The 23,902-nt window shown below is 40.7% G+C and overlaps 1 protein-coding gene across 3 annotated transcripts in view; it reads left to right on the forward strand.

Annotated features, from left to right (window-relative positions):
• MTUS2 (microtubule associated scaffold protein 2) overlaps window positions 1-23,902 on the forward strand; it is a 301,428-nt gene that overhangs the window by 111,379 nt on the left and 166,147 nt on the right. For all 3 annotated transcript variants that reach the window (XM_065830243.2, XM_065830252.2, XM_065830262.2), the window contains 3 exons: window positions 1,022-3,598; window positions 8,277-8,517; window positions 18,950-19,156. In XM_065830243.2, coding sequence (XP_065686315.2) covers window positions 1,319-3,598; window positions 8,277-8,517; window positions 18,950-19,156 — 2,728 coding nt within the window. In that variant the 5' untranslated portion in view covers window positions 1,022-1,318. The remainder of the gene's footprint in view (window positions 1-1,021; window positions 3,599-8,276; window positions 8,518-18,949; window positions 19,157-23,902) is intronic.

Below are 23,902 nucleotides of genomic sequence, written 5' to 3' on the forward strand. Positions count from 1 at the left end.
TGTGTGTGCATCATATAAAGAAACTGGACTGAGCTCAGAGCCAGATTTTGTGAGCAGAGCTGAACTGAATGCGAAGGCTGGGAGGGTCTGCTCACAGTGGGTGTTAGAAACAGAAGTCCAGACTTGCACACCAATGCTGTAGACAGAGCTGTGGACTTAATCAGCACTTCTAATTAGTGCCCCTGTGAACCCTTGATTAGAAACCCAGAACAGCTGGGAGCATTGCAGGTGCTTTGAATTGTACCTTCTGGGAACTGTGGAGCATGTTCCAGTTTCCAGTGTCGATATTCCTTTATTATGAAGCATATGAACATAACAGAGTACATGAAATATCTGAGAGAGAGGACAAAATCTGGGCTCCCAAAGTCACAGGTGGTAGGGAGCCCACAGGAGCTGCCCTGTATTCGGCTGGTGTATAATCTTCTATATTTGAACATACACATATGTAGCTGTCTCAGAAAAACAGTTCTTCTTTGCAGGCCTCCACCCAGAGTTTTTGCCCTCTTGGCGCTGATAGATCTGACTAAGAAACGTCAAAGGGGATGGGGTGTCAGCACAAGTACGCCAGTGATTTGTACAAGGCAAGGAAACACAGAAATGTCCCCCAATGGAGTTGGAATTTTATTACTTACAGTTTATCTATACAGTGCTGCATTAAATGCATCAATAGACACTCTTGGTATAATAAAGACACTGTTATAGCCGTAAGAAAGTACTTAGACATTCAATGTGGGGTCCTGTCCTCACCTAGCTATTTATACCTCTATTGCCAGTTGTAAATCTATGTGGCTTAAAAACAGAAGCAACCACTCTCCTAACCAGGACAGTTTTAACCGTGTCAGATATCTGTGCCACACTAGGAATCTTTGCTGGGAGCAAAGCTGTGATTGAAACAGGATCTAACCTGTTTGTAAGTGTTGTAACCTCAAGGTGTACCTGGAAGTCCTGCTGATTTTAACTTTGGTTTAGTTAGCATGATTCCTGACATCAGAGTAATGTTGTCTATTTTTTTTCCTCATAGGTTGACTGGATTAACTGGCTCCCATTCAGACAGAACCTGACAGATCTGTTTTGCTTTTGTTGAACTTCTCTACTGCACATCATAAAGATTTCCTAGATCCAGAGGCTGCACAAAAGACACCTGAGCAGCACAAAAATGTGACTCTAACAAGAGACTCCAGGCTTTCTGACAAGGAATTTTCTGCTGATCAGTTTATAATTTAAATGTATAGACAAAGAATGCGTAGTAGTTAACTTGAAAAAATAAGGCGTTCTTATTAATTAGGACTGCCAAAAGGCAGTCACCTGAAGCTTCAGAATGAGTGCTCCCTTAATCCCAAACAAGTCATGTTATGCCCAGCTTCAGGACAACTGCAGCGAAATAAAAAATAATAATGAAAGCATAGTGAGTGTGGGGGATACCAATGCCAACCAGATTGTGGCAAAAGTTGGAACCACTGAAGGGGATGTTAAGAAACCTGATTTGACAGATGAGAGTGGGAATATACACCCTGGAGGATCAGAGAAAGTTACTCATCTGAGTAAACTTCTGACCTTCAAAGACTCGCGGACCTCTCACAGCCGTGTACAGGAAAGTAAGCTGCCCTCCACCACAAGCAGGGAAATGGGGAAAGATTATAGGACCAGCGAAGCTAAGGATATATCAAGGCATATCAGGATTAGCCGAGGACAAAGTCTGTCCAATTTAAAAAGTAGCACAAATGATGCCAACCTGGAGGTTATTTCCAAAGGTGATGTTGACTTCACCCAGAACTTTTCTAAGGGTAAAGTGTCCAGGAATGTGGAGATGGAGAAAATAAAAAGGCTTTCTTTGGGAAGACCAAGTAAATTCTCTCCTCAGTCTGAGTCATTCGCAAAAGACTGTGTTGGCCGTGTGTCCTGTAAACGTCTGCTTTCTGCATCATTGGACTCCATTGACAGGTCACACCATTTGATAGGAAATGCAGAGAAATCACAAAAAACATCCACAGATCATTTTATTGGGATGGTATTTCATCCACTAGACAATACCTCAGAGGAAAATATTGTATTTTATTCCAAACCAGCTACCTCAGGGAACAAGAAAATAAATAAACTAGAAAACGTACCAAATGTTAACGTTGAAAGCACACTACATACTTCTAATTCTCAACAGTCAGCTGTTAAGCCCAATGAGATTCCTAGTAAATCAGAAGCACAATTAGGTCAGGGTGATAAAAGCAGAAAACTGGAGCTTAAGACTGCACTATCTCTACAATCTAAAAATACGTGTCAACAGAAGATTGAGAGAATTATGCTGGTAGAGTTGCTGGGATGTCAAAAAGATGAAAATACAGCAATGCAGGAGCAGAAAGGCTCTGGGTCTGACACATCAAAATCTCAAGCATCTCATTTTCAAGACATCTGTAATAAAGTAGAGGATCCATTGTCAAGCCAGGTGGTAACCTATCCTGATGACAAATTGCTAAGCGATAATGTCACCATCAGTGAGGAAGGGAGGGGAAGCAATGACAGTAACAACAGGGCAGCTAGTCAGGTTGATGAGGAATATTTTCCTGACAAAGAAGTGGAAACAATATTCCCACTCACCTGCAGCAGTAAATCCAGTGGCAAAGTGACACCTAGAAAAAATGAAAATTTACATGAGGTTGACGCAGATTGTGCTGAAACAGTTGGCGAACAGTTATCTCTTATACATAACATTAATCTACCTGACAGCAAACCTTTGAAAATTGATGAGAATAAAGTGATGCTAGTCAAAGGAAGTACTGAGGATGCTACTGTACCTGCTTCTGATCTTTTGAATCAACACAGAGTGTGCAGTGCAGAGACAGTGACAAACCAACCACCTGACAACCATGACAGTGATGTGGAAACCTCGAGCCTTTCAGCTCCTAGTAAAAAGACAGCTAATGCACAGAAACTTCCTCCAGATGAAGCACCAGAAAGCTGTAAGGTTTCGGAAAAAGCTGATACATTTTTATGTGTACCAACCCCTGTGCGCCCGGTGACAATGCTGGATGTTAATAGTCAGCCCGTGCTGTCAAACAGTAATTTGAAGGACCTGTATGCACTTCATGTTGAAAAACTGTCACCCTCCTCAGTCCTACCTCCCATTGACAGTACACAGTTGTTAAACATATCCCCTAAAGTGCCTATCAAGACTGCCTGCAGCACTGCCATCCCAAAACCTATCCTGGTCCACTCCAAGGGCTCCCTCACAGATAAGGTGGATGTGGACAGTGATTGCAGTGAAAAGCTAGAAGAAAGCATCGAGGTGAAACCTGCCATACCCAGGCCCAAACCTGTGAGACCTAAAATCATCACCTACATTAGAAGAAACCCTCGTTCAATAGAGCAGCTCGACCCTTCGTTTGCGCCAGCAGGGCTGCCCTTCAGTACACCTGCGTGTGGCATGCCCATCTCTACAGAACAGAAGACATCCAACGGAGGGGAAGCGAAGCCCCCCAGTGTCCTCTACGACAAATTTAAACCTGACCTTCAGAAGCCAAGACACTTCAGTTCTGGGCTGGTGGTGTCAGGAATTAGGCCTCCAGGCCATCACTTTGGTCCGATGAGCGAGAAGTTTCTGCAGGAGGTAAGGAGGCAGCTTTCACAGCCTCTTTTGTATGCTAGGTGGTGATCATTTGCTTACTTGTTGCTGCTAGAAGTTAGTTCTTAAACCTCAAATAAGAAATAAATTCTAAATTAAGGCAATGTGTGACCATTAGAAGTAAACTTACTTAGCTGTTTCTGGCACTGACGCTGTTGCAATGTCTGATCTGTGGCTGGAAGTTGTCCTATGTTCGTCCAGTGTTTCCCACCAAACCAGTCACCTGCTAGTAGTATAAACAGGAATGTTTAGAAATGAAAAGACATGTTGTTTGAATTTATCCATGAAAGGATTTTGTTTTTCCCGAGAAGAGCTTTGGGAGATGAATGTAATTTACCCACAAAGGACTTTTCCTCCTTAATGGGAAATTTGGCAGTTTTTTGCAGACAGAGTGCTAGAGGTCTAAACTAATTCCTTTCTGTTTAGCTGTACTGAAACCCAGGAGCTATCAGAGCTTTCATTAGATTATACATATCACACAGGGAAATATTTGAATTCCATGTATTATATTGACCTGCACCTCAAATATGAAATCTCCTTTCCCTGGAAAGCCTTCCCTAGAGTCAAAAGGTGATGTAAGTTCCTCTGGACACTTCTGGCTCCTGATACTACGTTGTGTTTCCACCTTGATAAGCTGGACAGGAGCCCTGGTTCCCTGAAATCCCTGCTGGGAGGTAAGCAGAGTGGAGGAAGGTTGACCTTGCTTGGAAGGTGAAGAAAGGACAGGGAAGAGGGAGCTACATTCAGTTCTGTGATGCTCCCTTGCATCTGCTTTGAGACATGTGGTAGCTCAACAACGAAGCTTTTTTTATATAAATACTGAAGATAACACTAGTGTATTTAATTTGAACCAGTCTTTAAAAAAAAAATAGGTTTTTGTTTTTTTTTTTTTCTGTACGTCTTGTGGTGTTACTGAGGCTATTTTAATGCCTGGCTCATTCTGCATACAGCATTCATCAAAGGAATAGCATTGAAATAAATTGGGTGACAGTGTTGACAATCAGAAGTCAGCAAACACCCAAATTAGGATATCATGTGTGACTTTAGATTGGCCCTTATGGCATGTTAACAGACAACCTACTGAAGTGATCATGGATTATAGTTTTCCAGAAAACACCATGTCATCCAAAACGCAGAAAGGACAGTTCTCACTGCCCTTTCCCCTCTACCTTCAGTTTCCAGCTCTGTCCCTTTATTTTGTGTCCCATTATCTGAACTGCCTGAACTGATTTGACGACTCTTTTCCCAAATAGTTGCCTGAACTAGGCACTTGACGAGAAAATTCTTGCTGGAGGTGTTAATGTTTGATGATGCTATAAACTAAGTAACACACAGGAAAGTGTTGGGCATCCTTACCTGCTACTGTGCTGCCAGCTCTGCTTGGGATTAACCAATCTATGGAAATTCATGTATGCTCCAAGTATTTGCTTCAGACTTTTCAGCTCTTTATAACAAGTTCACTGAATGGGGTGAGTGGGGAGCGAGCAGACAGCCACACACAATAAAACTCTGAGCTGAGCTTCCTTTCAGTTGGCAGGCAGCAACAGATCTTCTCTTTAAAAGTCATTCATAGAAAAATCTAGTACAGGATGCTGATCACGCTCTTCAAAAAAGTAACGTATTTCTTGAGAGATATTGGGGTAAATTATGGTTAGACTTGATGACTTTAAGGGCGTTTTCCAACAAAAAAGATTCTATTCTAAAGCCTTCTCACTTCTCTCAGCTTGAGAAGAAGATGGGGTTTTTATGCTTGTGAATGTGTGTATATAGTGAAATCTGATCGAAATAAATTCAGCAGGGAGAGAAAATATAACTGAATCTTTTCCAGGAAAACAATCTCATATCCAGAAGTTTAAAATAAGAAGCTAAACATCTTCTGCAAATCTCAAGAATCATCTATACAGTAAAAACCTGCAACCGAACTTGTAGAAATAGGTCATAGGAGTATAATAAAAAAAGAGAACTGGATGATCTAATGGTAGGAAGTAGGACTACAAACAAAGGAAAAAATATAGCGCAAAAATATAATGTTCAGTGTTTGTTACTTCTGCTCTCCTAGTTCCGTGCAAAGGCCTCAAAGATTCTATATTTAATCATTTAAGGCCAATCTTGTCTCTTTTAGCATATTAAAGATTTGCTAAATTAGAATTGAAGCTCTTGAAGCAACTAGGATCAAAGCTTCTATAGTCAATGTTGAAGTGCATATTCTAAATGCTTATAACTGCTAAATAGAAATTGATTTGGCATATTATATGCATCATAACTTACAGCAGAGTTAATTAATCGACAGTTACATTTCTTCCTAGGGACCCTATGGCAGTTTTTTGATTAATTTTTAAACAAATTTGGTTCAGAATTCCTATTTCCTGAGCCTTTTTTTTCCTCTGACCTAAATGGGATGCACTGAAAAAATATTGATGGGTCCTTTCTAGATTATGATGTTTTTACATTTTATACAAAAATGGTAAAGAAGTTGGACTCTACCCCAAAGAGCAAAGGATTCTTTGCAAATGAGAGAGGTGGAAGCTACTGACACTGCTCTGTGCCTTTGTCCTGAGTCCTAGAGCAGCACAGCGAGGTGGGAGTCAGAGCCCAGCTTGAGTGCTGAAAGATGCGAGGGCTGAATTGGTGAACCAAGTCATTCCCTGATTGCAAGTTCCCCCATAACAGCCAGTTTGCTGGAAATATTTCCAGCTGGGGACTTACTGTGTTGTCCTCACAGTATACACCCGTTGAAATACTGAGAGATTTGTCAAGGATTTTAGCAAAGCAGCATCTATTTGTGATAAACAGCAAATGTTTCACATCTCATATTTTTTTAGTTTGTTTGGTTGGGTTTGTTGGCTTTTTGTTTGGTTGGGTTTTTTTTGTTTTTTTGTTTTTTTTTTCATGTTTGTTTTCACCAATTCAAACGGACAGCTGGGTTTTTTAGCTCTGATTTGGAATATTCAACAGGCCCCTGAAAATGTCATGTGCAGAAATGTGCTCATCTCCACAACCAGGTCTCCTTTCAGAAGCTTCAAAGGCGCACATCACAATGAACATTTTACAGTAAGAGCATATAGGGAGTTTTTTCTCACACAAACGATTTGACAATATAATTTCTGTGTCAAAATGAACTTAAAATACCTTCAGCTTTATTTTTAACTATCTAAGTTAAAACCAGCTTCCTCCAAAATTGTATTGCAGTAAGGATATTTCAAATAACTTATAATAAAAATTCAACTTATACACTCTCTTGGTGTAGGGAGGGAGTTGAGGGAGTGCGGTCTGAATGATCGGGTGGTGAGGTGGACTGCGAACTGGCTGAAGGAAAGAAACCAGAGAGTCGTGGTCAGTGGGGCAGAGTCTAGTTGGAGGCTTGGATCTAGTGGAGTGCCTCAAGAGTCAATACTTGGGCCAGTATCATTCAGTATATTCATCAATGATTTGGATGAGGGAATAGAGTGTACATCAGTTTGCTGATGACACTAAGCTGGGAGGAGTGGCTGACACACCAGAAGGCTGTGCTGCCATCCAGTGAGACCTGGACAGGCTGGAGAGTTGGGTGGGGAAAAGTTTAATGAAATGTAATAAAGGAAATTGTAGAGTATTATGTCTGAATAGGAACAATCCCAAATTCCAGTATAAGTTGGGGAATGACCTATTAGAGAGCAGCATAGGGGAAAGGGACCTGGGGACAGCAGGATGACCATGAGCCAGCACTGTGCCCTTGTGGCCAGGAAGGCCAATGGCATCCTGGGGTGTATTAGAAGGGGAGTGGTTAGTAGGTGGAGAGAGGTTCTCCTTCCCCTCTACTCTGCCCTGGTGAGACCACACCTGGAATATTGTGTCCAGTTCTGGGCCCCTCAGTTCAAGAAGGACAGGGAACTGCTGGAGAGGGTCCAGCGCAGGGCAACAAAGGTGATTAAGGGAGTGGAACATCTCCCTTATGAGGAAAGGCTGAGGGAGCTGGGGCTCTTTAGTTTGGAGAAGAGGAGACTGAGGGGTGACCTTATTAATGTTTACACATATATAAAAGGTGAGTGTCACAAGGATGGAGCCAGGCTCTTCTCGGTGACAACCAATGATAGGACAAGGGGTAATGGGTTCAAACCGGAACACAAGAGGTTCCACTTAAATATGAGAAGAAACTTCTTCTCAGTAAGGGTAACAGAGCCTGGAACAGGCTGCCCAGGGGGGTTGTGGAGTCTCCTACTCTGGAGACATTCAAAACCCACCTGGACACATTCCTATGTAACCTCATCTGGGTGTTCCTGCTCCAGCAGGGGGATTGGACTGGGTGACCTTTTGAGGTCCCTTCCAATCTCTGACATTCTGTGATTCTGTGTATCTGTGTCTGTTGCTAACGTCACCTTTTAGGACACTTAACAGTAACTTTGTTTTCACTAATTGAAGATCTTCCGTTCGTCTATTTGCTTTTGGGAAATGAAACAATTCTTTATTTGTGTTTAATTGTGTATTGAGACTGTACCATATATGTTTGTGGGGAGCTTTTTATATGGTAAGAACATCACTTTTTGAAAGTGATTGTCAGTTTGTAGTGCTCAGAAGCCCATATTTACAAGGAGGCAACATCAGCCTTTATAAGCAATTTAGAGCTCTATGTTTTCTGGATTTATTAATTTATTGCATAATATCTGTGTTAATGATTTCTCTGTAGGTGGGGGAAAGGCCTACAAAAGATGAATTTTGCCCTCCACCATATACTCACTATGAGGTCCCGCCAAGTTTTTATCGATCTGCCATGATACTGAAGCCACAGTTAGGACTGGGTGCAGTGTCCAGGTTACCATCTGCGAAGAGCAGGATTCTCATTGCGAGTCAAAGATCCTCAGGTAGCTGTCTCCATCAGCAAGGAGAAATAACGAGTGCTCCCAGCCTCTATCATCCTGATGCTTCAGGTAAAGTATGAACTTTCTTTCCTTCCCTTTAACTGTAATCACCAATAAGATTTTTTTTTTCAGACAGAATTATCACAAAATGAGCAGCATCCTGACCTGATACTACAAAGCTCCAGCAGCACTCTTTGAGGTGTGTCTGTTTACCCTGGGGCAAGGCTGACTAGGGAGTCTGAGACTTGCATTAAGGTTGTTGACAAGTCATTGCCAAAGAAGGAGAATTAATTTCAGTAATAATTCTCATTGCACTCTTTTTTATCTTCCACCTCCTTGTAAATGCCTGCAAAATCTTTGCTTTTGTCCTGCAGAAGATAATGGGACATTTTCTTCCACCATGAAGACCCCATTGTTCAATATGAATATGATGTTCCTCGCCGTGTTGTGCTCTGAAAGCCTAAGCAGTGTTCAGATGTGCCAGCAGAGATCTTGATTCTCTGAAGCCCTGGTACACACCTCTTTGGAGACAACATTTCTAATGCCTTTTTCTTCCCAGCTACTGCCCAGATGAGCATGACCCTGGGCAGAATTACAGCGGAGGGAAAAGCAAGACAAGAGTTGAAAGGAGAAGTGTCCACAAGACAGAGATAATAGTTACTTCTATGGGACACTCCTTGGTAGCCTGGAAAAGCTTGGAGGTTTTCACAATGTACATTTAAACAGCAGCAAGTTCAGAGACAACTGGAAATCAGTCATTGCCAGAGTGAAACACAGCAGCTGTTTAACAATCTGTAAGTCTGCAGACATTTTTAAGAATAGTCGTAAGGGATAAAGTTAAGTAATGACATGGTCCCTCCTCTTGCCCCAGAACAAGATTCCTTCTGATAGATGTTTATGTAAACTGCTCATGAAAAACTACTTATAAAAACCTTCAGTATGAGATCCTGCAGCCTCTGAAAGCAGGCTGTTTCCATGCACTACCTGCTTTCAAGTTAAGTTTCCCCTACTTTTTAGTCTAATCCTCTTTTTCAAAATTTACTTTCTCTTCTGTCTGGAGTGGACGTGGGGTTTTCTCCTCTTTGCAGGTATCTCAAAACTATTGCTCTCTCTCCCAAGTGGCTATTTCTCCATACTAAGCTGCTAAAAATATTTATGAGCAGAATGAAAATGGGCCAGAGTGTCTTGACTTACCCTGAGAGAACAGTACCAGTCAGTAAAATAGGTTACCAGGATTTGGGGCTTATCAGAAAATCAAGGTTCTTTGTAACACAGTGCCTCTTGCCACCATCATTTACTATCTGACCCTGCATCTGGAGTTTATCTACATTGATGTCATTGGCAGAAGCGGACCAAGATGAGCTGTGTGTGACTTCCGAGAAACTGCAAGATTGCACACTGAGCAGTAAATACCATTTGAGCCCTGTGAGTTGAGTTCAGTCAGCATTGAACATGGGAATACAGGTGCAGAGAGCAATTGGATCATATTTTCCATTTAGTGAAACTGCAAGAGCCTGCAAGTTCAGGATATGAGTAGGGTAAGCCGTTGAGTAACAGGAGCCAGCCTGGGAGATAGATATGAGAGGAATATATGGACAGGATTTAATAACAATCCACTGTCTTTTCTGATCCTCAGAAATAAATGTTGCCTTGATTTTTATTCATCCAACTTAATTATCCTGCATCATTGATGACTGCATACATTACTTTTCCTTAGTCATTTTTATCCATATGAGAACTTGTGTTTCGTGTATTAACTTACTGTCTTCCTATATCTTGTGACATTCCAATTCTAAACAGTATCAGCCTTCAGTCTTATTAATTGCCTGTAATACTGATTTTAAAAATGCCAGTGAAAGAGAACAATACATAGGGAAATTGCACTAGCTGTTAGTGCAATTTCTATTCCACTGAAGTTTCTATGTCCTAAAGTTTTCCAATTTCTCAGAAGTTGGGGTTTTTTGATCTTATCACTGATTATTTCTTGGACCTTTCCTGCTTTGGAGGTCAAACTTAATTCATAGCTCTCCATATTTTCCTTCCTACAACTGTTATTTTGTTTGCTTCTCTTGAGTCTATTGATACCTTGCTGTTTCAAAGATGCTGTTAAAGATAACTCATGGTAGTACAATAATCTGTCTGCCATCTCTTGCGGGATCCCGAAGATTGCCTGATTTGGTCTTTGGGCTCTGACTGTTTTTATTGATTTTAAACTACCCAAGACTTGTTCTGGGAAGGTTGCTAATTTCTCTAGTTTTTCACTGTCCACCCCAGGATATATTGTTTTCAATTCTGGCATCTCACCTTCCATTTTCCTTGCGAGATCAAGAACATGTTTAATTTTTCTGTGACATCGTATTCTGTTGCAAAGTACTTCCTATTGCTCTCTGTTGATTCAATGCCTCCCCTTATTGATCTTCCATGTATTCCTGATATCTTCTATTAGTTACTTTACATTCTTCTATTTTTGGCATTTTATTTCCCAATTATCCATTCAAGATTGGCTTATAATCACCTTTGCATTGTCCAAAGCCTTTTTCCTTGTATACCTCAAATGACTTAATCTTTCTGTCAGTAACATATGACTTCCTAAGTCAGCATACTAATCTTTTATTCCTTAATGATTTATTTTAAGAAGAATTAATTGCTCATGGAAGAGAGTCAAATGACAGCAGACAGGACTAGACTGGCATAGGAGTGGAAGGGCAGCAAAGAACTGTTTCCTGCAGCTGTGTCCATGCCAGTGCACAAACACAGAGCAGAGAGGGGTCCCTGGTTGCCACGAAGGGGCTGGATGGGACGGCAACCCCTGGCATGCCAGAGCTGGTGTGGAGCTCAGAGCAGGGTCAGGCACCATCTAGCCAATTGTTTTAAGGTGCCTGCCACCATTTTCAGCTTCTTGTCAACCACTTTCCCTTAATTCGGCAGTTAGTTGTGGTATTAAACTTTAATCTGGATGACTGGTTTTGATGAAATATTTGAGAAACAGGATTAAACATAGCTTCGATAGAGTGATATTTACAAATACAAGCAAATGAAATGCATGAGCGTGTATGGTCAGCATACTGGAAGGGGTGCTGGTGAGCCTCTTGCTCACGTGTTGTGGGGTGTGAGGGTTTGGCTGATTGCGGTAAAAGCAGCTGGGGACTAGGAGGTGTTTTTCTCTCACTGATACCAGTCCTGCCTTCAATATTGCTAATCAGCATGTCTTGCAGATCCATCCTGAGCTTTTAATCCAGTTTCTAATTCTAGTGATTTCAGTCCTGCCCTGGGGTAACGGAAGCAGAAGGATGTAACCAGTTACCATCCCATAACGAAGTGCGAGGTACTACAGAGGCTTTTAAACTGAAATCGCTATGGCACGATATCGAGGACAGAAGCAGTACCTCATAATGAGGATTTTATTCCCCTTTGCCATGCCATTCATAATGTAGCAGTCTGCTTAAGCAGCACTGATAAGCTGAGTGGTTTGGCCCGTGTATAATACTAATACTCATAAAAATGACTCTAAAGTAATTGATAATTAAATCCCTGAACCGCTGTGATGGACTGCAAGTATTATAAGTACATTAAGGGTTTCATTAGTTTTAAGACATGCCAAGTAGAAAATAAAATAACAATGAATGATCCCACAATTGTGATCTCCAGATGTGAAGCCTAAAATGTGACTGGAGCAGTGAACCTTCTTTGTCTGCAGGACATGACACGTGTGTTGGCATTGGCTGCAAGTTCCTTATTAAGCTGTGCTCCTCCTGTAGGTGATGTTTTAGATCAGATGGGTCAGACAAGCAGCCTGACTCTAAGAAAAAGCTCTCTGCACTCTAGCTAAGATAGGAAGTCATTGTATTGCAATGTATTTAAAAGTGCAGTAGTGTTTCTGAAAGCTTAACAGTAGTTTATTTTATGTAAATTGACTCTGCTCTTTCTATGGGAAACTTGTAATTCAAAACAAGCATTGAAAGATACTGTGTCTATATAAACTATGAATAGGTTTTCCTTGATTTTAAAGACTTGTTGGAGCAAGTGTGTTAGGATTTTCATTAACTTGATGATTATTTTTCTGAGATTAATGTCTGATTTTGAAAAGTATAATAGAGATCTTATTAACACTTCACTTATTTCTACTCATTAACTTTACTTAATTCCACATTTTTGGGTAATATTTAGGATATTGTTTTCTCAAAGAGTGGGTTAATTAGATCTTGTTTCCTTATCACCTGAGTGTTAAATTTACCAGTCCTGAGGGTCTAGCAGTTCTTCTCATTTCTAAGTAAGTCAACTCTTGTTAAAGATTATATCTATATCTATCTATCCATATATATATATACATATATATACACACACAGATATATATATAAATCAGGACGGCAATGTTTCTGATTATTTAGACACACACAGACATATGCATTTATTTGTGTCCTTGCATATGTATAATGCATTTCATCATGAACGGTACAATATATCTACAGCTTTCTCCTGGTAGGAAAGCTTTGCTTTCACATTTATTCTCAGGAATACATAATGCTTAAACAAGTAAATGAGATTTGATGGTAAAAAATAGGTTTTGAGGTTACTTCCTGAAATGTTGCATTACTGCTACTCCAACGGTTGTGTTCATTTTATAGGTTTTCAGTCTGAGGTACTTGGATTTAAGCCAGCAAACTTCTCAGTTGTTTAAAGAAAGAGGTGACAAGAGGAGAGTTCAGAGAGGAAAATATTCTCTATCCTCCACTAATCTGCAGTGTTTTCAGTTGTCACTCTCTGCTTTCTTTGGGAGAAGAATCTGGCTGTATTTTGTAAAGAAAAAATTAAGTGCTTCAAAGGGAGACACACAATTCTTCATCAGAGTTGATGTTGTCACCACACTTGAGACTTAGCCATATGCCACCTCTCTGCTCCTAACAATTATTGCATCTTCAAAGAACTAAAATGCGTCGTATGAGAAGGGTTGTCTGTATGACTGTTGTACTAAATCATCAGTCAGAAGAACAGTATCAGTAATAATTTAGGCGCAGCAGCAGGCAAATGCTTCATACCCTACCTCCTTCCTGCGGAGACCCAAGTGTTGTTGCTGGCTGGGCACCCTCAGCACTTTTGAGCTGATGAGTAGCAGCTGGGTGGGTGAGTAGTGACTCTGATGCACAGAGGAGTGTTCTTGCTGCTCGGGGCTTTTAGTGGAAACCACAGTGATTGTGGCTCAGGCACTGACAACTTCTGTGCTGGATCTTTCTGTGGGATGCTGCTGCTTTGCACATCAGCTGTAAAGTGAACATGGACGTTTGCAGTTTGTATGAAGCACTAGCTGACAAATTCTTGGGGTAATAAGAATGTGCTAACCAGCCTTGGGTTGCCTGGGAGCTGGAAAGGCACAGAGCAGATTTTTGGGGCTTTTAAATCTGAATCAGGAAGAGATGAGCATTTCCTACTGTGTGACAGTGGACTGACCAATCAGAAATTGACTGATGTTCAGAAGTGACAACTGTCTTGCCTTTGGAACTGAACTGTCCCAGGCTTGACAGTATTTGCATGAGAGAGCATCAGGGGAGCAGGGCACAACCTGCTCACTGCTGTTTAGGTGTAAACCATTAAAGCCTCTTTCTCCAGTTCTTGTTCAGAGACAAGTCATTATAACGGGAAAACCGTACAGGTAGTGGAAACAAAACAGATGTCTTTCTAGCACGATTTGTTTTCAATCTGCAAAAATATCAGTTATTAGGTTAACTCTGAGGTGGGTTAACCCTGTTAGTATTATCTCTGACTAATTCGGTGACCTTGCAGGTAACTTCTTTGCCCCGGATTCCACAATATGAAATTAGAATAATGGTGTTCAGAGCATTCTGTGAAAGAAAGTCAGCTTTCTGAGAGAAAATGACACCTAATGATTTAAGTTTTGATGGAAATTCTTGTAAAAAAAAACCAAACCCTGAATGATCAAAAACCCCACAACAAGAAAACAAAGGCTCACCAAGGATCCCTGAATTCAAAGTGGAGCTGAAGTCTTGAACTGCTATCCTTTTCTTGTAAGAACGTATCTGTGTAACTCCTTTCTTTAATTTTTCATTCATTTCGACTAAAACTTATTTGAGATTTCACAGAAAAGTCACATGAAAGTTGCTCTTTGTTCATACATGTGCATGGAGATGTGATTCACATGCAGCGAAGATGTATAAGAAGTCTAGCTCAGACTTTTCTTAAGGCTCCCCAGGCACATCTGGTTTGTGTCAATCAGTCACTACCTCAAAATGTTTTCATGTTTCTAGATGGGAACAGCTTGAAGCGTCATAGAAAATCACTTGTGTGCCATGCAGACAACAATACTTAATTCTATAATTAGCTTCAGGCAGTGAGACAGCTGGAAAGATTTTTTTGCCAATTTTTTAAGCTTATTTTGGCAGATTTTTATGAAAATGAAATCTGCTCATTAAAATAACTTTTGTTTTGAACTCCCAGACTTTGTTTGCAGGAGTGCTTCTATACTTCTAAGAAACAGAAATAAAGAAAGAACATACATCATAAAACTTGATGATATTTAAAACAGAAAATACATACAACAGGTTGTTGCCTCATGTATTTTAATGAGAAAGAACACGCAAAATAACTTAACTTTAAAGATTTGAATGCATCCCTAATGAGGATAATATCCTGCCCCCAGGTCCTTGTGGTGGAGAAGAGCTTGATTACAAAGAAAAGAAGTGAAAAATAATTTAAGGTTGATGTTAAGTTCAAGATACAAAATATGGTTAATTCAGAGGGAGTTTGAATTGAAGTCACAAAGTGGAACATAGAAGGAAGTGTGAGAAAATCCGCTGAATCTTCTACCTGGTTCTTGGAGAAGGGTTTTAAAGCAAAGGTAGAGATGGCTGGGCAATTTTGTTACCAAAAGTGTTCTGGTTTTAAGGAAATTGTTCTTCAGTGACATCCATGGTGCTCGGTGTGCTGTGGGCTACAGATGCTTGGTTGCATGGTGGTGCAGAAAACAGACAGCTGGAGACTTAGTGTGGGCATCCCTGCAGTTAAGCTGGGGACATGGGAGTCCCAGGGGAACTTCACTTTCCTAAGGCAAGCACATTTCTTATGTTTTCTAAACAAAACCATTTCTAACCACTTTCCCTTTTGCCCCAGTAGAATTTCCCCTATTCTGTTGCAGGAAATCTGGGATATTTATAGCTTTTTGCTGTTAAATGGAAAGATTTCTCCCTCTACCTCAATTTTCAAAGATTTTTAGGAAAAAGGAATCTCGACTCTCAGCTCGTATACTGCTGGCTTGCTAGTACATTTTTTTGAAATCTGTAAAACCCGCAAGAGATAATCCCATACTTTCTCCCTGCTGCCACTGACCTGGGCAGGTTCCTTGCTCTTGAGACCACTTACCATAGGTACTCACCTCTCCTTCAAATCTGGAGGATACCTGGGCCTGGTTCTATCCCTGATGGGAATATTTTGCACACTGTGACTGAGTTGTGTGCCTTTTGTCACATGCCGTTGCCCTTGTGTAATATCAGTCCTTTAGGTGAAGCTAATGTTTGACCATACCCAGCCACTAACAAGCATGTGACTGTGCAGCCAGATGGGTAAGAAGAGATGGTCTGGCCCGTCGAAGATATTGCTGAAGCCATAGAATCATAGAATCATTTCGGTTGGAAGAGACCCTCAAGATCATCGAGTCCAACCACTAACCTAGCACTGCCACTAAATCCTGTCCCTAAGAACCTCATCTACCCATCTTTGAAACACTTCCATGGATGGTGATTCAACCACTTCCCTAGGCAGCCTGTTCCAGTCCTTGACAACTCTTTCTATGAATAAATTTTTCCTACTACCCAATCTAAACCTCCCCTGGCACAATTTGAGGCCATTTCCTCTTGTGCTATCTCTTGTTATTTGGGAGAAGAGACCAGCACCCTCCATGCTACAACCTCCTTTCAGGTAGTTGTAGACAGTGACAAGGTCTCCCCTCAGCCTCCTTTTCTCCAGGCTGAACAGCACCAGTTCCCGCAACCGCTCCTCATCAGACTTGTGCTCCAGACCCTTTTACCAGCTTCATTGCCCTTCTCCGAACTCACTCCAGCAGCTCAATGTCTTTCTTGTAGTGAGAGGTATCAGCATTGGTGGGGGAATGTTGAGTCTGGTTGAGGAAGAGAGAGCACAGGATCATGCTTCTGTGGTAAAACTGCAGCCTCACACCAGTATAAGCCAATCATTTGTCCTCTCATATAGAGAAATTGTGTCTGAAAGATGATTAGCATGCCACTTTTAGCATTTGGGACTCTTAAACCCTTTTACTGGACACTTTTTTCCTGTTCCTACATGAAAATCAGTTCACATGATTCACGCTAATTGTAAGTTGTGTTGATAGCATTGAGGGAAATACTGAGATCAGGTTCTGCAGTACTTTGCTGTGGATGTGAATAGATATGATGTGAATGTCCCTGGCAGTGGGGAGGGAAGATGTCTGGCTTGCTGGTGTTTTGCAGATGACTATAAACCAGCTGTAACAGACCGCTATCAAAGCAATGCTGCACAAACCTAGCAGTAAACTGGTAGTAAACATCACTACTTAAGTCTTCTCTGTGCTAATGTGCCCTTCACCTGCACCTGGAGCCCACAGCTACCTCTGAGCCCATCCTCACATAGTTCAAGTGAAGCCAGAGTCAGGAACAGAGTCCAAAATTGTCCCTGTTGGTACCAAAAAACAAAAAGAGTGAATGAGGTTTTAACAGCTTTTTATTACACACTGTAGGTATTTGTCATTTTCATTGGGATTACTCTCCACAGCATGTCCTCCTCTGGGCTGGTAAAGGTGCTGCAGTCAGATATCCATCTCTTTGTGTCGTAATAAAAGCTCAGCTTGTGAAAAGTGGGTACAAAAATGCATTTTTAAGAGTTTATAGTATATAAACTGTTGAGCAAGGAGCATTTTTGATGTCTTTTATAGGATAACAAAACTCTATAGCTTGGTGTAACACACATTTCTATTTCAAAAGAAAAGCCTTGGTTTTGTTAAACAAAGCTTAGTATTATTATTGTGATGAGGTACACAAATATCTTTCAAAATCCCCATAGCATTTTTCTGCTCAAAGGAGTTAGTCTTGTTTTCTGTAAAGTCTTCTCAAAGTGTAATGCTTCATTAAAATTAATAAGGCTGTGACCTACATAGTTTACAAAAGAATTAAATACTGTAATAATATGAAGACTGTATTCTTACTGTGCAGTTAATTTCTATTTTTCCTTTATATTATGAATGTTCACTTCTTCCTTTGAAGTATGTGTCAGGCTGAAGCACAAATGGAGTTCACTGAAAAATAATGGAAAAAGGGTGACTTTGTGGCCTTTTCTGGCAGACTGTGTTGATAGTTTTAATGCTACCTTATCTCTTAACCCACCAGTACTGATGTTTTATTAAATACTTTAGCATTAGCTTTTGGAAAACTTTACTAGTTTTTTGGGTTTGTGGTTTTTGTTGTTTGAACTTTTTGTTGTTGTTGTTTGTTTGTTTGTTTTATTTTTTGCCTTTTTTTTAGTATATACTTTTGCTGCTCAGGATTCTAGCAGGAACAGGAATCTGACATTGTCAAACCTACAAAGAAAAGCTCTGTCCTAATTTTATGTATAGTTGAGTTCCACATCCACTTGGTATCCAGTCCTTCCAATTAAAAGCAAACTCTAATCTTTTGTCCTTGAAGACAATTTGGGGCATTTATGGACCTATGTTCTGGATTTACCTAGAAAAGTTCACCACAGCAAAAGCAGCAGAATATAGGTTAGGACAGATGACCAGTTAGTAGTTACAACAGGCAGAGGTGGTACTTGAGCTACTGTTGTTGTCTAACTTCATCTGCTATAAGCCCACTATGGGCAGTTCTGTGAGACTTAGTTGGTGCCAATTCACATAGGCTGATGGTTTACGGTGAGAAGTCCATCAGTGGAAATGGCTGGTGGTTTGTTTAGAAAGTATAACTTTACAGGTCGTGTCCTTGTTCCAAGGCTTGGTGCAAGAAAAGGACATTTTCCTTTAGCAAAATTTGAAAGAAGGACTTCAAATAAGCATTTTCTTTGATGGAATATAAAGAAGTCCTGTGTCCTTGAAGAGAATTGTTCGTGTTCTACAACAGTTTCCAAAATTGGAGGCTATGTTTAGCATGTTTGTCTCTGTGTATGAGTTTCTTTTAATTGGTACATAACAAAGGTAAAATTAGAGAGTGATACAACATAAAAGAAGATAACAAAAAAAAAACTTAGTAGACTTGAACTACATCACTTTGCTGGAAGTTTGAGTTATGCCTCATGGGTCCTTGCTGCGTTTCACATTTTAAAAATGATTGTGGCCTCTGATTGCTCCAAAGAACTTTTCAGTGGAGCAAAGAATGAGACCTCACTGTAGTTTTAGCAGATGTTAAAACTTCTGTTCAGTCTTTATACTGACTATGTGGCTGGTGGTAATGGTCAGTGAATTCCAGTGCAGTTTATTTTATAAAAAATTCTTTCTTTTTCCTTCTTTCAGTTGATCTTAAGAAAGGCTCATGTCCAAGTGCTGCAAAGTCAAATCTCCCCAAGCCCTGCCAGTCTGGACTTCGTCCTCCAGGTTATTCACGGTTGCCAGCAGCTAAGCTGGCCTCATTTGGTTTTGTCAGGAGCTCAAGCGTATCCTCTGTCTCCAGCAACCAGTCAAACGACAGTGCTCAGAGTGATCAAAGCAGGACAACCAACCGTAAGTCCAAATGCGGTCTTGTTTCTGGGGGGATGTTAAATAGATGTATTCCAGGACTGTCCCGACTGGAATCAGCGTCTAATTTAGGACTCATGTAATCTCTGCAGCACTCACTAGGTTTGTAGGTTTGTAGGTTTGGTATCTTGATTTCCCAGTGTAATAATTAAAAATATTATTAATAATAGATGAGTAGGTGCTGAATGTACATTGCATATAAAAGGGGATGATTTCCCTGCTGCAGAGAAAATCACATTGAGAGTGAACCTGAGGCATTTTTGATATTTTTTTTTTTTTTACTTAGAATATGCCTTTTTACAAGATGAAGTCAGTAAATAATCACAGTAAACTGTTTGGTAAGTACATTGCAGCCATGTAGAACAGTTTAGAACAAAGATTATGGAAAATGAGCAATACAGTCTTTCTCATCTGCTTTTCTTCTGCCTCTTAATAGGCAAATGCAATAAACTTAGTTTAGAAAATTAACCAAATAATGCCAGTGATATGAAAGGGATCAGAACTAATATCGTAGCTATTGTCTCATCTACCAGACTTGGAAGGATCTCATGGCTGAAATGTCATTTCAAATCCGATTTCTGTAACGATGGTTGATTTTATTAAGTACAAAATAATACCCACTGGATTGTGCAGTCCTTGGGAAGTATGCACGTGCCCTGGGCTCAGAGCAGAAAGGGGGATTGAGGGATTTTCATGCCCGTTTCTCTTTGAAGACTGGATTGATCCTGAACTGTGTCCATATCAAAGCCAGTGATATCAGCCTGGGAGAAATGTGGGGGGACACACCAGGTGATCTGAAGTGCCAGAGGAGACAAGATGCTGCAGGCTCCAAAATCTTTCAGTGTTTGTATTAATTTGGAATGAATTAAATAAAATGAAAATGTTTAAAACACCCTAGGGATTTTCTTGTCCCCATTCTATAAGGCGTAACTGAGATGCCAAAGACTAACATGTCCAGGAACTTCTAACTTTTCCAGTGCCCTCAAACATACATTTCTATCCTGTTTTACTGATTGCTCGTTTCTGTTTATTTTTGAATAAACTTTACTTTGATGGTAGGCAACCTCTTTTGCTTTGTGCTTTTACCCTACATTTATGTCCTTGGAAAGCTTTTCCTTTCATATGATGTTGTAGTCTTTTGGTCTCTGGTTACGTAAAGCCTTTGTTAGTGACAGAATTACCTGATTTCTGATTAGATCTAAGCTACATCTCTGCAGGAAATGTTGTTGTCTAACAATTTCAGGCATGAATCTGAAAAAAAAATAACATCAGTAGGTACAGCACTACCCTTGAACACAGTAGATGCATACAGGTTCATGCAACTGGGAATTCTCTAAAAGGCAAGTACTCCAAACTGCAGAATCTGAGTCAACTGATTTCCATTCAGAAACAGTGGAGGAAGCATTACTGATCTTAGACTCAGAAAGTTACATCTGACTATTCATCTTAAAAGAAGCTGATTTCATTTGTATATTCTGGTGTATTTTTATATTATATTTGTACATTAAGCCCATAAAAACTGAAACCATGTTCCAGTCTTCAGGAGGATGTAAAAGTATTTGGTGAATACATTCTGTTCCAGCCCACTTAGTTGAAAATGCTAATTCCCTTTAATGTCAAGATTAGGATTTTGTGACCAGCTTGTGCATGTTGCGAGAATGTTTCCACATGGATGTGAAAATTACCTGAGGGAGGTGCTCTTCTTGTACAAATTTTTGCAGAGACAAGCTCAACCTGTCACCTGATGTAATATGTAATCTTTGCTTTTGCCAACAAGTTAGAGAGCTCATCTAAGCCGTAGTCTAGTTTCCCTCCATCTCCATAGTAGAGCAAGAGAATGTGCACCTCTCAATAGTCATCTGTCTGACGTGGTTCCTCTCACATGCACAACTGTTCAGCCCAGAAGTCCTTTATTTGTCTTTAATTCCAAATAGATACAACTTCCTTCTGGACTGGGGTGAGAGAGGGAGAAAGGTGTGTTGCCAGGGGGATGGGCGCACATGCTGTGTTTAGGGTGTCAGCCCTTGGGTAAGTCATCACATGAGAAGACACCTAACATCACCCGCTTTATTTGGATTAAAGACAGCACAACTCCCATTCATCAATCCTATTAGGACAAGTAGGGAGGGAAAAGATAGTTTCCTTACTGTTGAGTTATTACCTTTCATAGAAATATTAACAGTGTGAAACCGTATCCTCTTTTTCTATTTAAATTCTATGTGCCAGCAAGAGTTAAAGTAGTTGCCTGACACCTGGGGAGAACAAATTAGTTGTCTTCCATTCTACCGCAACTTATTTAACACAGATCAGCAGAGCATTTCAACATGCACGGAAAGTAACCCAGGAGTCTTAGCAAGTCAGGAATCTTAGCATGACGTATTATTTCTTCCCTTCACTGTCTGCTGGAAGAGTGGGTTTTTTTACATTAAATAAACAGCTGATTCTGTAGTTACTACCTGAGACCATGTCTTTGACAAAATCAGGCTTCCCAGAGGGCAGAGTAAAGTTTTACTGTTAATTTCTTAGCTCAGTAGGGTAGAAAATGCAAAATGATCTAGCTTTAGGAATCTTCAAAGATATAAGATAACACAATCTCCTATTAAAGTAGCATCTCTACATGTCAGTGAGACAGAAGTTATTAAAAACATGTCACAAGTGTGCATATGTTCCAAATAGAGGAGCTGCCACTTTTGTAATTGGAGGGACTCACCTCGGGATCTTATATCTGCCGTTAAAAAGAAAAATCACAATGTACTCTAAGTTGGTAAGCAGCAGGTGGCTATGGCTGGATGAGAGTAGAATGTAGATTTATTTTAGAGGCAGAGTGTTTTAGGGGACATGGTGATTCTGGTAGAGGTCCTAGTGTGATGCTGTTCTTGCTTTTTTCTCCCCTGCCTGATGTCTCATAGTGCTAGCTCTTCCCAAACCTGTCATGGTTGCATTTGGTTTCAGAAATACCAATGAGTGTCTGTTTTTGGCATACTAATACTGATTAATTGCTGTCTAGAGAATAAAACCTCACTTGTTTAGAGTAAGGAGACATGATGTTTGTGTTGTGGGGAAGTTTGTTAATAGAGCTGCAATGCAGCAGCTTTGTTCTTCACTAGATTTCTCCCCTTCCCTTGACCTCTCTGGAAGCAGTAAGCCTGGATGTGCACGGAGCCTGTGCTGTACTCCTTGACTGACTTTCTGGCAATAGCTCATGTATTCTGATTGACTCAATTAAATGGATTTGCAGTGGTGGGACTGTGCTCTTTTCCCTTGGTAGGGACAGGGCAGGCTGTGCAGCACTAGCCCGCTTGTCGTCTGGTCTTTCCTGGAATACTGTCCCTGGGGTGTGAGTAAAAGCCAGGCTGCTCTTCACTGATAACATGCCAACTTTGACAGCTGAGCCATCAGCTGCTAATCAGGATCAGTCATAACAGGGCTCTGCTCCTGTGGGGTCATGCCCAATTGCTGGCTGGGGCTGGAGGGACGATTCTGGCAGCCAAACCACCCAGCATCTCACCAGCTGCTGGGGCAGGGAACTGACTTGCAAGCCTGGGTCACTGGCCCACTTTGACCACTTAAAGTCCACTCTTTGGTGCTTACTTGAGCTTTGCACACAGGGAAGCCAGGGTCCATGAAGCTCATTTGAGATGATGGTGGCATGTTAGGCAGCTTTTCTCCTTGCTGAAGAAGATACCTTGCTTCTTGCCTTGCTGAGGGATGCAATAACAGAAACCGAATACTACTCCATTCAAAGCTGGATCCTAGGATCAGGGGAGATCACCACAGCTCACCATAGGCTGTCCTGCCTTGTTCAAAATAAAATGGTTCAAGTGGTTCAGGGTGAGCTCTTTGTTCCAAATGGCAAACAAGGGAAGTTGTGTTTGATCAAAACAACTCAGAGAAGCGAAGGCAGTGAGAACTCCCGGTACCAATGGAGAGGGTCCGTCCTTTGTACTGTTAATGTTCCACTCTGCTCAGTGCAGAGTGTGCAGCTCTCCCTGCCACTTTCACACCTCTCATCCCATGGCTTTTCACATGTTAAGCTCTGTACTGAGCTGCAGCAAGGCACAGGTAAGGTCTTCTGCTGGAGCTAAGCCACATGGCCTGGTGCCACAATATGTGGGACAGCTGGGAAACCCTGGGCTGAGGCTCAGCTCCAGGTCCTGCTATCAGGTCCCCCCCAAGATTTGGTCTGTGCTACAGACAGGTTTTCCCATAACATTTGTGTTCAGGATTACCTGAAAAGTTCATGTTTACCCTCATGTCTGGCCTACTACTTTTGAGGTTTAAAAATCCATGATCTTCTAAACCATTTTTATTTATTTAAGCAGGGTTTTTTTTGTATATCAAAAACCTTATTGAGTTTGTTTACACTCCAAATTGGCTAGAATTGATAAATTTAGATACTTCAATTTGCCTGCAAGGGTCATGAGTGTTCTCTGCGAAATATGAGCAAAAGTGAATGACTTGCAGTGTCATGTTAAGGTTAAAACCAGTATGATTTGGAGTGAAATGAAACAATTGCGTCACCATAAAGAAAAAAAAACTAAATAGATAATTTGTAACAAAATAGATAACTTTTCTCTTGGAATTTTAAATACACTATATTGAAGCTTCTCCTGTGTCTGCCTCAATAAAATTTACCTAAGAGGTTTTGAATCTGAATACACTAATTTCACATCATACCCACAGTTGTGAGATGTGTCTCCCAATATTATCTTGGGATTCTGCAGTACAGTA

Source organism: Patagioenas fasciata, chromosome 1 (genome assembly GCF_037038585.1).
Source record: "Patagioenas fasciata isolate bPatFas1 chromosome 1, bPatFas1.hap1, whole genome shotgun sequence".
In the NCBI taxonomy this organism is placed as follows: Eukaryota; Metazoa; Chordata; class Aves; order Columbiformes; family Columbidae; genus Patagioenas; species Patagioenas fasciata.